Genomic DNA, 22,384 nt, shown 5'->3' on the forward strand with positions numbered 1-22,384 from the left:
ATTAAGTGCCATTTTGAAATACAAATAAAACAAGTAGACTTTTCTTAGCAATGTTATTTTTACATGAAAGGGTGTATTTAAATTACTTTTGTACAAAATTCCCACCAATATTCAGAATGTTTATATTTGTGTGCAAGTATTTGAAATGATTCCTTCGAATGAGAATTCTGCTGACTGTGAAATGCACCCTGTGATTCATTTTCTTATTGCTGAAGGCATAAAAGTCACTGAAATTCATCATCAGATCAGTGAAGAGTATGGAGAAAATGTTATGAGCTATGGGATGGTGCGGGAATGGATGAGAGCTTGTAAAGATGACAATACAAATGTGCATGATGAGGAGCAAAGTGGCAACCTTCAGTTATTAACAATAATGTAGTGCAGAAAGTTAATGAAAAAGTGAGAGAGAGCAGATGCTTTACAGTTTCAGTGTCATGTGACGAGTTTCCTCAAGTGTCAAGAAGTATGTTTTTGCAGTTGTTGCCTAATCAGGTGGCAGATTTCTATGAGGATGGTATTTAAAAGCTGGTTGTATGATATGAAAAGTATATTAATGTACAGGCATTCATGTAAAAATTTCCAAGAAAAGTCTTCTTGTTTTATTTTTATTTCAAAATGGTACTTACTTAAGAAACATGCCTCATATTTGTTGGATGTCTAATGAATACCGTCATCCCAGACAGAAAAAAAGTGTGTGGATAGGCAGCTCACCTTGTCTTTATTTCAAACTCTAGTAATACTGTAGGTTGACAGAAATATGCCTTCGACCATGGCCTAAAGCTCATGAAACGAAAATCAGACAGATGCAGAATTAGAACAGATGCTGGTACCATGAACTTCATAATTTTTAAGTTCTCAGTGTGTGTGTGTGTGTGTGTGTGTGTGTGTGTGTGGAGAGAGAGAGAGAGAGAGAGAGAGAGAGAGAGAGAGAGAGATGGCCTATGAGGAGGATGTTATGAAGTGCAATACATTTGATTCTCAGATTTTTCTGTTGTGATGGTAGATAAATGAGGACCCTAATGGATTTCATCACTGTTTTACATGCGCTACAATATCCCAACACCACACATCACCTTATTCATTAGATTCTGTTTGATGTACCAAGCTGTGGAGTGCTTCCTTCCCCCCTCCCCCCCCCCCCCCCCAAAATAAAAAAGGTTACCTTCTCCCATGCACAATTTTATACAACACTTGAAGCATGTATCACTTGTGAAAACATGGTGGAGCTCAGTGCTGCGTGATGGGGCAGAAACTAATCTTCCTGTCTCTCTGCACAGCCAGATTAATCTGTGCCACTTCATATTAAGATGTTGGTGATATCACTTTAACCTCACTATTTGTGAGTTTGTACTCCTAATGGACATGGTAATTGCATGAGCTTCAGCTTCCTCAATTAGTACAAAATTTCATTTTGTAAGTGGTCCCAGTAGATATGCACGTCACGAAACGAACCATATCCAGTCGGCAAAAGCCTCACAGTCCCCACCTGGTTTTTGCCACAATGTGGACAGACAGTCCCTGTACTAAGTAGCTCCTCTCTTATGTGTGTATTACTCTGCTAACTCTCATGCTGAAACTTTGATCTTTCTGCATCTCTCAAGGTATCTACAGATTTGAAATATGTGCAGGCATCCTCTGACAACTTCAACCTGGCTACATTTAATGAGAATCTGTCCAGGCAGGAACAAGTACTTCCCACATCATGGACACTTTGCAAAAAGTTAGTTACATTTTCATTTATCTTCCCTGAAAATAATAGTCACAGCAGGAAAAGTACTTACAGTAGCAGGAAGAGAGGTCATTGAATTTTTGTAAGAGTGAGTCTGTTAATTTCTTGATTTAAAGAAGCAACAGGATCCATGACTATTTCCTGCAGCAAGTTCCAGTTTTTCTTGTTGTCAGGAATGTAAGTCAGGCATGTTTACAAATCAGGGAAAGACAGTTACTTAATGATCACTTGAAATACCTTTACAGAGGAAGATGATGTCAATACAGAAAACAAAATTTATTCCTGTCCACAATGACACTCAAAGGGTGCTCGTGGCAAGATGACAGCAGAGGACAAGTGCACATTGCTAATGAAACTTACAGTAATTTCAATGTGTGGAGACAGTGGTGGATGTGTGGAGACAGTGGTGGTGGCTGCGGTGATGCTGTGGTGTGCCAGTGGCATCTGCAGCAACGGCAGCGCATTGACAGCAGATGTGACACTCAGGACCCATATTGAACAGCTGGGAGGCAATATGATGTCAACACCCGACAATGGAATGAAGTCCCTTCTAGTTCTGGCATCAATGACAATTGGCATAGGCTGCAATCCATCAGGTGGTGAGGCAGTGTGGCATGCAGCTTGGACAGCATCCTATCAGTGATTGGTTGGCTCTAAGAATCTTCCTGGGACATAGGGAAGGGCCAAGTGTGGCTGAACGCATCTCAGCACAGGTGGCACTGCAACCCTTGTGTGTATTCACACAGTCTGAGGCACATAAGCATATCTAATGCCAGGAACAGAAGGGAAAATATTTCATGGGAAAGTCAGGTCCCAACCTGTTGCACTAACTGTAGCAACCAAGTTTAACTGCAGGCTAAAATGATGTGCAGACAGTAGCTCTCAGCTGAGGATTTTTATGCTGCAACAATCTGGAACAAGTAAATAGTCTGAGTACGGGTTCAAACTGTGCGAACTGTCCCACTTCTGACAACATTTGTGCGAGTTGGTCAATGAAAACATGGTCAGGATCTCTGGGGATTCGTTTGTAAGAATGATTGGATAAAAAAATTATCCATTGCAAAACTACTCATTTCTCCAGCCTTATTCCTAACAATTAAGGGATACATCAGTGCCTAGGGAGGCCATTGAGAAAGTGAATGTACATGATGTCCAAGAGGGTAGGAAATGGGACTGGTGAAGAGCTGGCTGGTAAGGAAGGTAGAGCTATAGCCTCCAATACACTCCCCAGTCTGCACCCAGACCTCACATGACCATTTCCTACCCTTTGATTGCTGGGCTGCTTCTACCAACACTTGTTCTGGGAGTGTTACCCTCATAAGCATTGCTTAGGCAATGCATCACCTTGAAATATTGCCGATTGTGATAGTGGAGTTTGCCCAGATACGTGAACAAGATGTAGATTGGTGCTGGCATCTGGCAAGTATCCTGTAGCAGCCAGCCCAAGTCAGTCATGCCTGACAAGGAAACGTAATTGCTCCCAACGATGAATAAATATTTTGTTTAAAAAATGTGTCTTCCATGCAGTCTGTACTGTTGTTACAGGGTGATCTGTATGGGAAACATGAATAGATTCTATTGATCATTACCATCTGGGACACATTCTATGTACGATGTGTTTCAATTGTTGGTATCAGAATCTCTGTTTTAGTGAGTATGGTTTCCTCTGTGTCAATTCTCTACTGAATATTAATTTAATTGCTCATGGAGTCACAACTACTGGTCTCAGTGGTGTACGAGGGTTGAATGAAAAGTAATGCCTCCACCTTCTTTAATTGGGTTTGGATGGGAATATTTTAATAAATCAAATGCAGAAATAATCCTTAGATTGTGATGTTTAATTACCAATATTCACTTTTCCACTTAATCACCAGCCAATTGGATACTTATTTGCCACCGATGAACAAGTTTTCTGAAGCCGTCATGGAAGAAGTCGACACACTGTTTCCGCAACCACAGTCTCACAGTTCTCTCAACGTCTTCATCAGAAGCATTATGATGTCCCTGCGGATTGTCTTTCATTATCGGGGACTTGCAATTTCTCTCTGAGTGTTACGACGATCATCCTAAATCAATCTCTCTACATTTTGCTTGTGAAACTCTGTGGTTGCTGTCACAGGACATCCAACTTGTTGTTTGTCATGCAGGTCAGATTTTCCCACCTCAACATCTTTAAACTTACTCACCCAACGACACGCAATACTCACATCAACACAATCACCATAAATGGCTTTCATTCTATGATGAATCTCCTTTGGGGTGATACCTTCTGCTGTCAAGAATTCAATGACTGCACATTGCTTAAATCACATTGACCGACTGTCTGCACAGGGTTCTGTGCTTTACACTGTAAGAACACAACCGTTCAATGCTAAGGCTTCCTACCAACTGGAGGTGTAGAGAAGAGGCTATGGAACAAGCCAGTACCTGCCGCATACCAATGGTGCCAACTGTTGAAGAGATATGAAGGTGGAGGCATTACTTATCAGTCAACCCTCATATTTACATAAAACTATTCAATATAAACATCCTGCATCCAATTTATTTCAGGAGCAACGAAAATTTTACTCAGGATAAGTGATAAGTCAGTATAACAACTCTGAAATATTGTTACAGCACTTGGAATAGGCTGTGTGCAGAATTGCAGTTTGGGGGGGGGGGGGGGGATCTTTGTGCTTTGCTCCAGTTTGAGCTAGGAACATGTATTAGAAAATGGTTTACCCAAGCTAGTAGCCATTTGTATAGCAATTCGAACATTTGTCTTACTATAGGTGTTTTACAGTACATTAAGCAAGACGTGAACAACAAACCGGAGCTGGTGCCAAGGTAAGGTGTGCAAATGGATTACTTCCTTTTGTAAAAGATTGTAAGTGGGCTGAAATTAATGTTCAGCTAATGGCACCAAAGTGCCTCATTAACATTTTACATGCAAAGACAGTCACCCTCATTTTGATTCTGTTTGCAGAAACAGTCACCCTTAAATAACTCCAGACTGTAGTGAGACTAATGGTTCAAATTTGGTATACTGGTGTATCAGACCTTGATCTAAGATAAGTTTTAACTGTTTGAAAAAAAATCTTGCTTCATTTGGATTTTAAATGCAAAAAAACAAATTTTTCTGGGAGGTTTTTGAAGTGCAGTACTTCTGTACTTTAAACTTGTACAAATCAGCTCAAGCTCCACATGAAGGTAGATAAATGGATGAAGTCAAAACGATTTTTATTTTATCCAATAATCTTTATCTGTTGTCAAGATACAGTGGTTTAATGTTTTTCTGGAGTTTTAGAAGTGTGCCACTTCAATACATTAAACTTATATGAATCGGTTCAAACTTTGCACGATGATAGATATACGGATAAAGTCAAAACAAATTTTTTTTTAATCTTAATACATTATCGAGATGTAGTAGTTTAAAGTCAAGCTAATTGTAGCACATAAAATTTATTCTTATATGAAATGAATGCACGACCATGCTTTAAAGTGAATCATATAGATAAAAAGTGTATTTTTGCGATAAAATTGAAAAGTTGTTTTCAGAAATGTAGCTTCATTCTGATTTTACTTGCAAAAAAACTTTTTTACATGCGCCGCTTCTATGTTACAGACTTGTGGAAATTGGTTCATATTTTGTAAGAAGGTCAACAAATACATTTAATTAATTGCCATCCTGTTGTTTTGTGAAAGGTTTATCCATTGTCACGATATAAGCAACATGGTTCAAAAGACAGTAAAAAAACCTATACAAGGTCAACCATCATACAAATCAACAGAAATGTACATCAGTTGCCAATTGATGGCAATCTAATATCAAAACTATGGTAGAGTAAAAGTTGAGAGCCAGAATGAAAAATGCTCTTTTCATAGGACAAAAAATGGTGAATATGTCTTGGGCAGGGTTAGGAATCTAAAAGAAGGGAAGTAGCTTTTTGACTTACGTGGCAGCTTCAAAGACATTTAAACCAAAACATCTTTACATATTTGCACCCTTTTGTGAGTTAACCCTACTTCTTCAGCACAGTGAGCCATTTTAGACCCACAGCCTGGTACATATATGGTGAGTGTAAGAACAAACTACAGAGTGGGATGCATCTACAATAGGAAGTTTCTGAGAAAGGGGGTGCATCTGTAATAGGAAGTATCCCAGGGAGATGCATGCATCCTAAACTTTAATGCCACATTGCGTCATATTGCATTACATGACAAATGGGCTATTGGATAACATGATGGCATGTGTTGTGTCATATGACACATCATCATCTTACTTTATTTCACATGATGCATAATATTACATGATGTGGGTACTAATATCATCAAGTAAAAAAGTGTGAATATGTCAATATGTTTTGATTTAAACGTCTTTGAAGCTGTCAGATAAGTCAAAAAGCTAGTTCCGTTCCCTTCCTTTATATCCCTGTGTGTGTGTGTGTGTGTGTGTGTGTGTGTGTGTGTGTGGTGGTAGTTAATTTTCTTATTGCTTGTTCCTCCTCCCTGCTCTGAGAATTTGGAACCCAAAGCTTGAAATTTAAAATATCTAATATTTGAGAAAGATTATTTAAATGGTATGCATTTCTTATGGTGACGATGTATAATTTGGAATAATTTATTCTATGTATTCATTTAGAAATATGAAATTACATACATTAAGTGAATTTTAAGATTAAACTGTTAGTCTAAATTGTTGCCTGCAACTATAAAGAAAACATGACCTTTTTCGGTACGGTATCAGTTTAATGATTAGTGTTAAATGTTGTTTGAATTCACACTACAAAGTAGATATACATTACAACTTGGCTTTAATATACATGGAACAAGAGCATCAGATCAAACACAGTTTGAGTCTGTAAATTTTGCTTGTTTGTTTGTGTTACTTTTCATAACTGAAGTACCATTATTAACTGAGTAGACAGTGTTTTTGCAAGTGCAGAAGGATGAATCATTTCCTTTTTTTCTTTTTTTACTGCAGTATACAAGCTGGAGTCCACAGAACAGGCACATCTACCAACAAGTTGCTGTGCGTTTTGTAGTGCAAAATAATTTTGAAACAGTTGTTGAGTTGCAGAAGAACAGCATATGTGATGACCATCAGTGAGTAGCATATGTTTTTTGTTTGTAAAAATTGTCTCATCTTATGTTCATTTTAATATGTTACTTTTACTTAATGGAAGATAAAATGTTTAATTGTTTAAATCAGTAAGATATGACATGTTACATGCTGTATGAAACATCTGTTTTTAGGGTGTCGGTAGGTAAATGCACATAAACTAAGCAGAAGATCTTCTCTGGCTTCCAGGACTTGGTAGGAGCTATTCTGACTAAAGTTAGGAAAAAAGGTAAAAGAAGTAGATAGAAATGATTCTAGGATAATAGCATAAAGAATACATCTACATCTGCATCCATACTCCTCAAGCCACAGTGCGGTGTGTGGCAGATGGATCCTGCAATATTATAGAACTGGTCACACAAGTGATTTGTAAGAAACCTCCTTTGTAGACTGATTGCACCTCACCAGTATTCTACTAATAAGCCAAAGTCTACCAGTTGCTTTCCCATGACTGAACCTATGTGATCATTCCATTTCATATCCCTACAAAGTGTTACACCCAGGTATTTGTATGAGTTGGCCGATTCCAACAATGACTCATTTATATTATAGTCAAATGATACTACATTTTGCGAAGTGCAAAGTTTTACATTTAGGAACATTTAGAGTAAGTTGCCAACCTCTGCACCACATTGAAATCTTATCAAGATCTGACTGAATATTTATGGAGCTTCTTTCAGATAGTACTTCATTCTAGATAACTGCACCATCTGCAAAAAGCCTGATTTTACTATTAATACTGTCTGCAAGGTCATTAATATACAACATGAACAGCTAGGATCCCAACACACTTCTCTGATGCACACCCAAAGTTACTTCTACATCTGATGATGACTCTCCATCCAATATTACATGCTGTGTCCTTCGTACTAAGGAGTCCTGAATCCAGTCACAAATTTCACTTGATACCCCAAATGATCATACTTTTGACAATAAGTGTAAGTGTGGCAGTAAGTCAAATAGCTTTTGGAAACTAAGAAATACTGCACCTACCTGATTGCCGTGATCCAAAGCTTTCATTATGTCGTGAGAAAAGTGCAAGTTGGGTTTCACATGATCGATGTTTTTGAAATCCATGCTGGTTGGCATTGAGGAGCTCGTCCTGTTCAAGATACCTCATTATGTTTGAGCTCAGAATATGTTCTAAGATTCTACAACAAATCGATGTTAACGATATTGGACAGTAGTTTTGTGGATCACTTCTACTACCCTTCTTGTAGATGGGTATGACCTGTACCTTTTTCCAAGAAGTGGGCATTGTTTTTTGTTTGAGGGATCTATGATAGACTGTAGTTGGAAAATAGGATTAACTCAACTGGAAATTCTGTTTAGAATCTGACAGGGATTCCTTCAGGGCCTGGATATTTGTTCAGTTTCAATGATTTCAGCTGTTTCTCAACACCACTGACACTAATACCTATTTCATTCATCTTTTCAGTGGTATTAGGATTAAATTGGTGCAGTTGTCCTAGGTTCTCCTTTGTAAAGGAACATTCGAAAATTGAATGAAAAATTTCAGCTTTTGCTTTGCTACCCTCAGTTTCAGTTCCTGTATCATTCACTAACTTTCGTGCCACTAACAGTGTTTACATATGACCAGAGTTTCTTTGGAATTTGTGAAATGTCATTTGATGATGTTCTGCAATGGTAGTCATTGAAGGCATCACGCATTGCTCTCTTGACAGCCAAATGTATTTCATTCAGCATCTCTCTATTGATAGCCATAAGCTTTGTTTTACACATATTATGCCATACTCTCTGTTTCTTTAGCAGTTTCTTTACAGTGACTGTATACCATGGAGGTTCCCTCCCATTATGGTGTTCTGATGGGTACATATCTATCCAGTGTGTGGTCAACAATTCTTTTAAACTTGGGCCAGAGTTCCTCTATGTGCTACTGACCTGTGCTGAAAGTTTCAAGTTCCTGATTGAGACATGACAGTACTGATTTTTTATGTTGTTTACTGAACATATATATCTTTCTGCTGGTTTTAGTTGTCTTTTGTACTTTGCTAATCATTGTTGCCACAACCACATCATGGTCACTGATGCCAGTTTCGATGTTGAAAGCCTCAAAGAGTTCAGGTCTATTTGTTGCCGTTAGATACAATATACTTCCATAATGAGTGGGATTACTAACTATCTGTTCTAGGTAGTTTTCAGAGAAGGCGTTTAGTAAAGTTTCACAGGATTGGTTACATCAGGAGGTGAGTCTGGTGGATGTCAGAGGGATCCAGTTGTTTTATGCCCACCACTGATACTGAGCCTTGCCCAAACAATCTCACATGCACCTTAAATTTTTATCTCGATAGATTTGTGTTTCTTGTCTACTGTGGCAAATACACCACTTCCATTGCCCATTTGCCCATCCTTTCAATATACACTTCTGTTTTCCCCAAAAACCTCGCTTCCATCAATTTCAGCTTTCAACCAGCTTTCTGTACCTAATATTATGTAAGCGTCACTTCTTTTCATGAGCCCTTTAAACTCAGGCACTTTGTTGTGAATGCTTCAGCAGTTTACCATTAGGATTTCAATACTGTCGCCTATGGGAGGCATTTCTTTCAATCTGACACTGACGCTTCTGTGTTTCCTACACCTATCGTTATCTGGATTGGATGAAGAGTTGTCTAATCTAAAAATACCCTCTTGTGCACCCCACACACAGTCAGCTACCATAGTAGCAGCCTGTGATGTGCAGTGCACACCTGACCTATTTAGGGCAACTCTACAGTTCTCAACCCTATGGTGCAAGGCCAGGAAGTCTCAGCCTAGCTTGTCACAGAACCTTCGAGGTCTGTGTTCCAATCCTTCTACTTGACTCAGAACCAAAGAGCTATGACAAGCTCTAGAGACAATGCTGCAAATTGTGAGCTTCATTGAAAGTCCATACACAAGGCTGGTCTTCTTTACGTTCTCTGCCAGTTGCCGGTACAACCAAAGAATATCCTCAGACCCCAGATGACAGGCATCATTTCTTCCAATGTGCGCCACAGTCTGCAAGCGTTTGCACACTGTCCCTCAGTGGCTGCCAGAATAGCCTCTTCTACAAGTTGAATGAGGCCCCCAGGCATACACACTTAGTGCACCTGGTGTACTTTAATGTCCCTTGCTGCCATTTCCCTAAGGGGTACCATCGTTCGCCATACATTCAAACTGCGGACGATTTATAGACCCCTGCCCTTTTGCGTTTGCCGCCTCCTGACACCAGACAAAACAGGTGAAATGAGTCCCAATGGCACAGTTTCTGTTTTAGTGAAAGACAGGACTTCAAACCTGTTCGTTAGGGGGATCGGTACAATGCACCGAGTCCTCCCTAGCCCCAACCACACTGTACAGGATGCCACTCTCAATCAAGAGGATGAGTAATGAGATCCTGTACTTTCTGCAAAGGAGACAGGAACCACAGGAGAGGATAGTACTTGAGGTACCTCTGGTACAGGTATCACAGTCTGTAAAACACAGGTTGGCTAATCTTGTATGTTGGGTGACTGCTATCTGTAGGTGGTGACCGCCGCGGGGGTGGAGCAAATGTAAGAGCATGCGATGGCATCACCCAAGTAGCAATTCTGTGGGCAAAGGGCTGTTGTGGAACTGGGAGTGATACGTGGACACGAAGCAAAGCAAGGCTTGTTCGCGTGGATGATGCAAGCTAAGTTTGTCCATTTGCTGTTTGAACGTGTGAACAAAACGTTGAGCCTCACCATTTGATTGTGGTGTAATGGTGCTGATGTGAGATGGTGTATGCTGTTCGCTGTACAGGAGTCTTCAAATTCTGTGGAGACAAATAGAGGTCCGTTGTACATGACAAGCGTATCAGGCAGACCTTTGATGCAGAATATGGACTAAAGTGCTTGCAAAGTGGAACAAGTTGTGATGACATGGGAACAACAAAGGGGAATTTACAATATGCATCAACAATTATTAACCAGCATGTGTTCCAGTAAGGGCCAGCAAAGTCTATGTGCACACACCACCAAGCGCTTCTGCCTTGGGCCACTCAAAAGAACATTGTGAAGGGGCAGTCTAATGTTTCACACATACTTGGCACAGTTCAGACATCCTTTCTATTTGCACGTCCATGCCAAACCACTTGCAATGTCTGTGCGCTGTTTGTTTGGACAACACCCCAATGACCTTGATGCAATAAGCTGAGTGCACGTGTCGTTGAAGCACTTTTGGTATCACCACACGTGAATTTCCTGACTCTGTGTGAAGCAAAGTGACATGACGGACAACGGAAAGATCATGTGGATGTGCAAAATATCAATTAACAATCGAGCTTACAATGTGCTTGATAAAAGAAAGCCATCTGGTATGAATGTATCGGAGAAGAAGTGGCTTGTGCTACTTTGCAATAATCCAGGGGAAACTGTTCAACAGTGTCAGTTTCTTGTGCTTCAGTTTGGAAGCATGCTGCTTCACAAGTGTCAAAGTCAGCATCAGGCCCATTAGGTAGATGTGAGAGAGTGTCTGCATTTGCGTGCTTAGAAGTGGGCCGATAAATGATCTTGCACTGGTAGTGGGAGAGAAGAAGAGCCCAGTGTTGCAATTTCTGAGCAGTACAAATAGGAATTGGTTTGACCAGATCGAAGAGTGACTGCAAAGACTTATGGTCTATGACCAAATAGAATTTTTGTCCATAGAAGCACTGGTGAAATTTAATCACACCAAAGATGATAGTGAGAGCTTCCTTTTCTATTTGGGAATAGTTATGCTGAGCTTTGTTCAGAAGCTTGGAAACGATGGTAATGGGTCTGTATGACAAACCAATCTGGTATGACAAAACAGCAGCAATTTTGTAGGACGAAGTGTCTGTGACAGATTTGTTTGGACTGAAATGAGCCAAAAATCGATCGCTGAGCAAAGACACTTTCAGTTTCTGAAAGGCTGTGTCATAATCTTGGGACCAAACGAAAGGAACATGTTCGCAGTGAAGGCAGTGCAAGGGAGCCGCTATATGTGCTGTGTTAGGGATGAAGTGAATGTAATAATTGAGCTTCCCTACGACGGATTGCAATTCTTTGACATTCGGAGGCAGTTTGTGATCACATATTGCTTGCAAATGTGCCTGTGTCGGACGAACACTGCGAGAATTGATAACATGACCTAAATATTCTATTCGAATTGGGAAAAGGACACACTCTTCTTTATTACACTTGAGTCCAGCCTCAGACAAAACTTGAAATAAAGTGCACAAGTTGGCAAAAAGTTCTTCTGCTGTGCGGCCAACAACTACAATATTGTCCAGGTAATTTTTACATGAAGGCACAGAAGTAGTCAGCTGTTCTTGGTAGCATTGGAAAATGCAGGTGTTGTTGCACTACTGAAAGGCAAAAAAAGGAACTCGAAAAGTCCTAAATGTGTTTTGATGACAAACGGATTTTGCAAAGATTCATCAAGAGGAATCTGAAAGTAGGAATTGTGAAGGTCAATTTTTGAAAAATAACAGTGTGCACCTAAGCGATTCATTGGTTCATCAGGGCAAGGCAGTGGATAAGTATGCACAACTGTCTGAGGATTGGCAGTGGCTTTGAAATCAGCACAAATCCTAATTTTTCCTTATGGTTTGGGAACATAAACAACTGGGGAAGACCACTGACTTGCAGAGATTGGTGCAGTTATGCCATTTTCTTGCCAGTGAGCCAGTTCTTTTGCAACCTGCTCACGATGTGCAATAGGCACTGCATATCCTTTGAGAAAGTGTGGCTGCACATTGTCTTTAAGCGTAAGGTGCACTACAAAGTTATTGGCTTTATCTGTGGCAGGAGCAAACAGTTCTTGAAATTTGTCACAGAACTTAGCAACACTGTCACTTGAATTGAAATGAGATGCAGCTAGCACATTGGCCACAGTGTTTAGTCTAAACAAGTCAAGCAAGTCAAGACAAAAAATAATAACTGATTGTCTACTTTGTAGCACTTGAAAGGAAACTGTCTATTGCAGATTCTGATACATGGCCGCAATGTTAAGTGTTCCTATCACTGGAATGTTCTGGCCATTGTATGCTGTAAGTGTATTTGTAGATTGACACAGTTTTGGTTTGCCTAACAGTTCATAAGTTTCATAGCTTAACAAGGAAATTCATGCACCTCTATCTAACTGAAGTTTTACTGTATGCCCGGCAATCACTAAAGGTACATACAATTTATTAGAGAGATGTTGAACAGGGGAAATAGTGTTGTGAATAACTGCACACGACTGTTCTGTGGGAGCAAGTTATACCATGCACTTGGAGAGCAGGGTGCAATTGTTTCACGTTGTGACCTGGGGACATCTGTCTTTTTGAGCAAACACTTTGTACATGTCCAGTTCGGTGGCAGGAGTAGCAAGTGGTTTGACATGATGGGCAATGTTCACATTTACGTGTCATATAGCATCAGGGGTAAGATTTTGTACCACACTGTTGGTGAGCAAAGTGTGGCTTGTGCTTAAGATGTTGATGTGTTACAGCATTTGTGTGCCATTAAGTGTGGCTGTTTATGAGACCGTGTAGCACTAGAACTGTTTCTGCCTTTCCATTCTGCAGCACAAATGTCACCAAACTGCTGAAAACTGTGTACAGCAAATTCATAAGAGTCTTGATAATCAGTGATCTGCAATACCTGCTCAAGAGTAGGATCAGAATATTTCAGAACCTGATCCTATTGTCTGACACATTCTGTGTGATTGCATCCCTGATCATATAGTCACTGCCGTATTGTGCACATGCACAGCGGTACTTGCATTTCCTTGTTAAACCTTGTAACTCAGTCACCCCCTGGCTGCTTCTTTAAATGAAAGATCTTAAAACTGGCAGCCACAATGTTGTTACGGTCTACATAGTATTTATTTAATGCACTGACTAATGTCTCAAAGGGGACAACTTCACGCCGTGATACAGAGAAGAGTTTTGCAAGAGTCCTATGCATTGATACACAAATGATGGAAAGGAAGTAAGCCTGTGTCACAGTACCTGACAATTTGGTGGGCTGCTAGGTGGGCACTGTATTGTGCATATACCCCATACAGTCTTCTGTATTTTTGTCGAAGGCATGATACAGTGGCAATGACTGTGGCACGGAAGCTGAAGGTGTGGCTGCTTACTGTTTGAGCTGCAGCTAGATGTGTGATGAATTGTATCATGATTTCAGTCAGCTTCTGAAGCGACTGCATCTGAAAATGAAGGAACTTATTAAGATCCTGTGGTGATTGGACATCTACATTACATAATGATGTGCTCCCACAACTGGAACAAAAAATATCACTAATTTGCAGTGTTGGATTAGGAGAAACAAAGGAAATAATAACACTTTAAATTCAAAGCAAAAGTGATGCTAGCCATTGTTGCCACTGCTTCAGGCTTGGAAAGCCACCACCTCATCGCTAGTTTTGTAAACCCTCTTTGCTAATTTTCTAAAGGCCTCATTGCTACTGATGTGCAGCTGGAGTTGCCACTGTAGTTATGGTAGGCTGAGCTTGTGGGTTCGTGAAATGGCTTCTGGTGCAGTATATCACTAAGACAGTTTCTCTCTGCCACTATTACACACCTATACCCCAGGGTCAGGTAACAGGATAGGAGAACGAAGGCTCTATAACACTCCAACAAATTAGCAACTAAGTCACACAAACGAGTTAAAAAAGGTTTGCTTATCTTTGTGACTAGTTGAAATACGAATTCTGCAACACTACTTGTAATGTAACACAAAAAAGGCCCTCAGTGGCTAAGTGCAAATAATTGTATGTAAACTTCACTGCACATAGCAAATGCAATTTACAATAACTTTCTGTTCACTTCTAAGTGTTCACTAAACAATATTCCCTGTCTAAGTCAGCCCTGGATGATGATCTATAACCAAGAGGGCAAGAGCTGCTTTTCTATCTTCCGAGTAGGCTTCTGTCTGATGTCGTCCAGGCATTAGTGGATTGCACTCTGCTGGCAATTGGCCAAAGTGAAGTAGATATCTTCACCCACAATGCCACCCGTGGCACTGGTGGAACTCACACAATTTGCGAGTCTCTATTGCATTGGCACCAGCTCGCATTTTTGCGCCTGTGGTGCTTTTAGCCTGGTTGTGTCTTGTTTGGACGACACAGCAATTAGCAAACACGAAAATAAAGTTAATTTATGATTAATGCATATAATATATAGGGCTACTTCTCTTTAAAGGAAAACTAGATGTAACACAATATGTCAGCTAGAAAATCTGCTACAGTAACTAAATCACAAACACTGATTTGCTACTGATTTATCATAGATTACGCAAAGGACAGTGGTAGTGTCTGAAAATTCTCAAAAATTCACATTTAATTGCATTGATGTACAATGAAATTCAGGAGTGATATATCCTTTGGCTGAACTGTGAACTGAAAACACTGATTTGCTACGAAATAAATTACGTATCCAATACACTCGTACCGGTAATTCATGAAACTGTAGTTTCATAAGTGTCCGAAAATTCTCAAACTAACCTATTTCTCACATAAATGTAAAATGAAATTAGAGAACATTTTTTTTAATGAGGATAGGCCTACTATTCTCAAAAATTTTAAAAGAGTACAGTTTAGTTTAAGCCTACAATTGATGATAACAGTACTAGTTTATCGCGGCATTCGTCAATGTTTGAAATTTCCCAATGTATCACAATACAAATGGGTTTGATACAATCAATGAAAGGTTATACAGAAGCAACACAAACACTAAAATATGTGAATTTAGAACTTTTAAATTCACACACGATCTTATACACACAATCTTCCACAAGGGAAAATTCCTGGGTCAGATTTTATGCATAAATAAACATGCCAAAGAAGAAGAAGACTGCAGCGTGCGTTTATCTCAATCAGCAAACAACTGCCTGTCTGCCAAATCACTTATCTATATAGAAAATAATAGTGGTCCTATCACATGTTGCTGGCCATTCTCGATGATACCCTTAATTTTGATGAACACTCACCATTGAAGATAACGTATTGAGTTCTATTAATTAAGAGGTCTTTGAGTCACTCACATATTTAGGAAATTATTCTGTATGCTTGTACCTTTGCTAACAGTCTTCAGTGTCGTGCCATGTCAAATGCTTTTTGGAAATCTAGAAATATGGAAACTGTCTGTTGCTCTTCATCCATAGTGTGTATATATCATGTGAGAAAATGATATGCTGCGTTTCATATGAGTGATGGTTTCATTGGAATAAGCTTTTTGGTGTCTAGGAAATTTATTATATTCAGACTGAGAATATGTTTTAGAATTCTGCAGCAAACCAGTGTTAAGGACTTTGGTATGTGGTTTTGCGAGTCTGTTCTTTTACCTTTCTTGTATACACTGAAGAGTCAAAAAAACTGGTATACCTGCATAATATCATGTAGAGCCCACATGCACATGCAGAAGTGGCACAACACAGCATGGCATGGACTTGACAAATGTGTGACGTAGTACTGGAGCTAATTGACACCATGAATGCTGCAGAGCGAGGGGGTGGAGATCTCTTCTGAACAGTACATTGCAAGGCATCCCAGATATGCTCAATAATGTTCATGTCTGGGGAGTTTGGTGGCCAGCAGAAGTGTTTAAACTCGGAAGAATGTTCTTGGAGCCAGTCTGTAGCAATTATGGATGTGTGGGGTGTCACATTGTCTTGCTGGAATTGCCCAAGCCCATCAAAATGCACAGTGGACATGAATGGATTCAGGTGATCAGACAGGATGCTTACATACATGTCACCTGTCAGTGTCATATCTAGATGTATCAGGGGTCCCATATCACTCCAACTGCACGTGCCTCACACTATTACAGAGCCTCCACGAGCTTGAACAGTCCCCTACTGACATGCAGGGTCCATGGATTCATAAGGTTATCTCCATACCTGTGCACGTCCATCCACTCGATACAATTTGAAATTGGACTCGTCTGACCAGTCATCAACAGTCTAATGTTGGTGTTGATGGGTCCAGGTGAGGCATAAAGCTTTGTGTCGTGCATTAATCAAGGGTACTCGAGTGGACGTTTGGCTCTGAAAGCCTATATTGATAATGTTTTGTTCAGTGGTTTGCACCCTGCCACTTGTTGATGGCCCAACATTGAAATGGTGGTGGTGGTGGTGGTTGTTGGGATGTTTAAGGGGGACTAAACAGCGAAGGTCATCAGTCCCCCAAACATTGAAATCTGCAGCAATTTGCGGAAGGGTGCACTTCTGTCAAGTTAAATGATTCTCTTGTCATCATTTGTTCAGTTCTTGCAGCATCTTTTTCTGGCCGCAGCCATGTCGGAGATGAGATGTTTTACTGGATTCCTGATAGTCACAGTACACTCGTGAAATGGCCATATGGTAAAATCCCCACTTTCTTGCTACCTTGGAGATACTGTGTCATATCACTTGTGCGCCGGCTATGTCACCATGTCACTTAAATCTTGATAACCTGCCATTACAGCAGCAGTAACCGATCTAACAACTGTACCAGACACTTGTTGTCTTATGTAGGCATTGCCGACTGCAGCGCCGTATTCTGCCTTTATACATATCTCTGCATTTGAACACACGTGCCTATACTTGGTGCTACAGTGTACATAAGTTACATGCACTTTTTTTTCCAATCCCTTGAGACTTTGTGCTGGGTGAGAGGTTTGCAATAAATGCAAGCTAAGTAAGGGGCCGAAGCTGTAGAGTACTGTTTATAAAACCAAATTGTGTCCATGAATTGTGTCCATGTTGTAATTATTAGCATATTAGGATTGAACTTGACTACACCACCACTTGTGAGCTCTAAGAGTTGGCAGTTGGCTCACTAATGATGTCTTTCTAATCTTAAATAACACCATGCTCTTACAGAGCCATGCTCTTACATGTCCATTCTGTACCATAACTTTATTTTCATCCATTTGCTGTTGATTTTCTATATTCTCTATCCTTTTCTCAATCAGTTTCTTCTACTTTTTGAAAATATATTCTTTTTATTCATTTTCTTTTTGCTCCAAATGCCTATTTTTGCTCTCACTTTTTATTTTCCAAACTTAATTGTTTCTTAATCTTTCAGTTCTTTTACATTTTGTGAGAACCATGTGTGGTGGCAGGAAAAACAGGACTATTGATCATGTCAGTACAGGTTTATCAAATTAAACAGGGATATTGCAGGAGTAGGCCTAATAATGAATAAGAAAGTAGGAATGCAAGTAAGTTACTTTGAACAACATAATTTACAGATTATTGTAGCCAAATAGACATGAAGCCAACACTCACTACAGTAGTTTATGTTTATAAACTAACTAGCTCTGCAGATGATGAAGAAATTGAAAGAATGCTTGCTGAGATAAAGGAAATTATTCATATAATTCAGGGTGACAACAATTTAACTGTGTTGGGTGACTGGAATGCGGTAGTAGGAAAATCAAGGGAAGGAAAAAAAAGTAGCAGGATATTGCTTGGGAGAAAGGAGTGAAACAGGAGGTCATTTGGTTGAACATTGCACAGAACTGGTTTAAGAATCATGAAAGAAGGTTTTATGTGGGGAAGAGACCTGGGTATACTGGAAGGTCATAGATTGGGTTAAAATAACAGTCTAGATCACAAAAATATCTTACTAATGAACAGTTTTGACTTCATGCAGAAGTCATCTTCAGAAAATGAGGACTATCTGCTGCTGGTGGCTTCTTGGATGATCACATGACAAGATCATTGTAAACTGCTATGATTGTGTTGCCACTTAAGTATCTGAAGAGCTGCCAGCAGCAGCCAGATGGTGGTCATTTTTTTTTTGAAGATGGCTTCTACATGAAATCAGAACTGGTCATTAATAAAATATTATTGCATTCTAGACTGTTGTTTTAACCCATTTGTATCACCAGATCACTGTTACCCCTCTGGACTGTGTTGACCAAATTTACGAGGTTCCACATTGATTACATAATGGTAAGACAGAAAATTTCAGACCAGGATTTAAATTGTCAGACATTTCCTGGGGCATATGTGAATTCTGACCATAATTTATTGGTTATCTACAGATTGAGACTAATGATGGCCTCTCTCTCACTAATGAGTATGATTATGTTCTTCAGAACTCAGTTTCTACAGGATCCTAAGTGAGTGTAGTAACCAATCCAGGAGAAACAGATTTTTCCACATTGTTGATGCACATTTGTTCTGCTGGATGCATAGTGTTACTTATCTTCAGGAACTCCCATTGTTTCCTAGCATTGCGCTTGTTAGTTTCTGTTTTCGGCCTCAGTTGTTTGAAGCACTGAATTCCTTCCCAAACATTACAATGCCATACTGAATGATTAAGTGCAGTAGTTTTCCAGTTACCAGTTTCAGTTTGACATCTTTTCATGTTGTCCTTCAATACATCTTTGTACCATTTTTGCGATCTTCCTAGTTTTCATGGAGCATTCTTTAGCGGGGAATACATTATTTGTTTTGGTACACAGGATTCATAGGCACAAACTAAGTTGCCTATCCAATGGAGTTAATGCTCAGTGATGATGGCTTCAATGCTAGCAGAGTTTGGTTCTTCCAGAACACTGATGTTAGTGCACTGATCTTGCTATTTCATCCTTAGTATCCTTCTCAGGCAGCATATATGGTACGTTTCCTGAAATATATACTTTGGTTTTAATGCTGATGTTATGGGTATCAAAGCCGTACGTGTACCTGAAGATGACCAAAAGCTGTACTGGCACATTGGAGGTGTTGTTGGATTTCAGCAACAATATTTACATTTGCTGAAAGATGGCTGCCAAGGTATGGAAAGTGTTCTATGTTTTGCAGGACTTTGCCTTGGACTGTGATTGTTGGGTGTACGGTGATAAAGAGTTAGATTCAGGTTGATGTAGGACCTGCATCTTCTGAACATTAAGGCTTTGCCTGATGCTCATACATACTTCATCAGATGCATTTAGGATTTCTTGTAGATCTTCTTCAATGTTGGCAAGAATTAATTATTATCTGCGTATGGAAGTTCAGTGATTGTTGTAGCGGATACTTTAGACCTGGTCCATAGTCTACTGAGATTGAACGAATTAAGACCAAGCAATAAGACTAAAGGAATTGCTGAAAGATAATTTTTAAGTAGATGGGACTTAGATGAATTGAAAGAAGCAAAGGTTGTGGAGACTTTCAGAGGGGTCGTTAAGCAATGTAAGAGGAAACAGGGGAAATGAATACAATAGAAAGTGAATGAGTATTCAGAGACGAGATAGGGAAGGTGGCAGAGGATCAAATAAAAAAAAGGGTCAATGGATAACACAGAGAAATTGAATTTAATTGACCGAAGGAAAAAAATATAAAAATACAGCAAATAAAGCAGGTGAAAGTGAATGTAGATGTCTAAGCAATGTTAGAAGAAACGGGGGAAAGTATACAATAGAAGTTGGATGGATAGTTAGAAAGACAAAGGAGGAAAGACAGCAGAGGATTATGTAAGTAAAAAGACAAAGCCTAGTAGAAGTCACTCTATTACACAGAGAAACTGAATTCAGCTGACAGAAGGAGAACATATAAAAATGAAGCATGTGAAAGTGAAGACAGATCGCTAAAAATGTGATTGACAGAAAGTGCAAAATGCTTAAACAGAAATGACTAGACAGTAAGGAAGTAGAAGCATTCATAACTAGAGGAAACAGATGTCACCTGTAGAGAAATTTGAGAGACGTTTGGAGAAAAGAAAACACATCAGTGTGCTTGTGGCCAGGTGCTGGTTGGGTAGACTAACAACGAGGTGGCCCTATTGTACACTTGCTGTGCATGTGCTAGCCATTTGGCCATGCCTGTCCACTGCCGTATGCTGTAGTGTGATCACTTACACTACAGTCTGGATGCCTGAAGTCATTCATATCAGCTATTTGCCCACCCTGCCCGTGGGTGCTCACTGCCTGCTGGTGGTCATATGAGCTGCTACAGCATAATGTAGAGAGTCCATATTAGGGAAACAAACTTGACTATGTTATAGAAAAAGAAGAAGAAATAAGTGGAAATGAGGTACGAGATAATACTACTGCAAAAAGAATTTGAGAGCACTGACAGACCGAAGTCGAAACAAGTCCCTGGGAGTAGGCAGCATTTCCTCAGAATTATGAGACTCTTAGGTGAGACAGCAGTGACAAAACTATTCCGCCTAGTGTACTTGATGTATGGGATAGGCAAGATACACACACTCCCCCCCCCCCAATTCCCCCAGGTTTTATGTCTCTCCATGGCCGATGGCTGAGGTCATTAACGCACACTTGTGCGGAGGCTGGTGACAAGCCAGTTCAGATTGTGATGGTGGTAAAATTTTTTCACTGGCAGTACTTGGCCAGCAAGGGGAGGAGAGGTCATGGCGTAAAATACCTGATCACTAGATTTTCTGCTAATGTCCTGGTTTAAATACCAAACCTCTCTACAGTGTCTCATGAGGTGAGGGCATGTGGCACTGTTGATGGTGATCCATCTGTTGGATGGGATGTTAAACTTGGTGGCCTCCATGTTGCTATTCGCAAGGAGTAGGCTATGAGCCGGCACTGGGTTTCACCCTCTCCCTTCTTTCATTGAAGAATGTAATAATTCCAGTTCCAAAGAAGCCAGTTGCTGGCAGGTGTGAATACTACTAAATCATCACATTAATAAATTATGGTTGCAAAATAGTGATACGAATTATGTATAAAAGAATTGAAAGTCAACCTTGAAGATCATTTAGGGTTCCAGAGAAATCTAAGGACCTGTGAGGCTATACTTCTCCATGTTTCATCTTGGTAGCTAGGTTAAAAAAAAAGCAAACCCATATTTGTAGCATTTGCAGATTTAAAAAAAAGCAGCTTTTGACAGTGTTAACTGAACTATATTCTTTAAAATTTTGAAGGTAGGAAGGATAAAACATAGGGAGAGAAAATGTGTCTACAACTTGTACAGAAACTAAACTGCAATTATTAGAGTTGAAGGACATGAAAGGGAAGCAGTAATTGAGAAGGGATGCTCTTAGCCTGTCCCTAATGTATTTAATCTGTACATTGAACAAGCAGTAAAGGAAATGAAGGAGAAATTTGAAACTGAATTAAAGTGCAAAGAGAAGAAATAAAAACTTCGAAGTTAGCCAAGGATATTGTAGTTCTGTCAGAGACAGCAAAGGACTTGAAAGAGCGGTTGAACAGAATGGATAGTGTCTGGAAAACAGCTTATAAGATGAATATCAACAAAAGTAAAGCAAAGGTAATGGAATGCAGTCAGATTAAATCAGCCAATGCTGAAGGAATTAAATTAGAAAATGTAACACAATAGGTAGTAGATGAATTCTGATATTTCAGCAGGAAAATAACTGACAATGCTGACATACACTGGGTGTGAAATGTAGACTGGCTATAGTGAGAAAAACATTTCTGAAAAAAATAGGAATTTGTTAACATTGAATATAAATGTAAATGTTAGGAAGTCTTTTCTGAAGGTGTTTGTCTGGAGTGTGATCTTATATGGAACAGACACATAGGCAACGAAGAGTTCATACAAGAAGAGAATAGAAACTTTTGAAATGTAGTTCTACAGAAGAATGTTGAAACTTGGATGGGAAGATCAAATACAAATGAGGATCCACACAACTGAAGGAAAAAAGAA

At 39.6% G+C, this 22,384-nt stretch overlaps 1 protein-coding gene across 4 annotated transcripts in view; it reads left to right on the plus strand.

The window, feature by feature from the left end:
- LOC126251428 (uncharacterized) overlaps positions 1–22,384 on the plus strand; it is a 145,161-nt gene that overhangs the window by 82,577 nt on the left and 40,200 nt on the right. For 3 of the 4 annotated variants that reach the window (XR_007545732.1, XM_049951844.1, XM_049951843.1), the window contains one exon: positions 6,693–6,814. Coding sequence is in view for 2 of the 4 variants with exons in the window: in XM_049951844.1 (XP_049807801.1) it covers positions 6,693–6,814 (122 nt within the window). In the remaining 2 variants the exon portion in view is untranslated. Of the gene's footprint in view, positions 1–6,692; positions 6,815–22,384 lie in introns of those variants that run through there. The other variant, XR_007545733.1, reaches the window with a different exon arrangement.

This window comes from Schistocerca nitens, chromosome 4 (assembly GCF_023898315.1).
Source record: "Schistocerca nitens isolate TAMUIC-IGC-003100 chromosome 4, iqSchNite1.1, whole genome shotgun sequence".
NCBI classification, from domain to species: Eukaryota; Metazoa; Arthropoda; class Insecta; order Orthoptera; family Acrididae; genus Schistocerca; species Schistocerca nitens.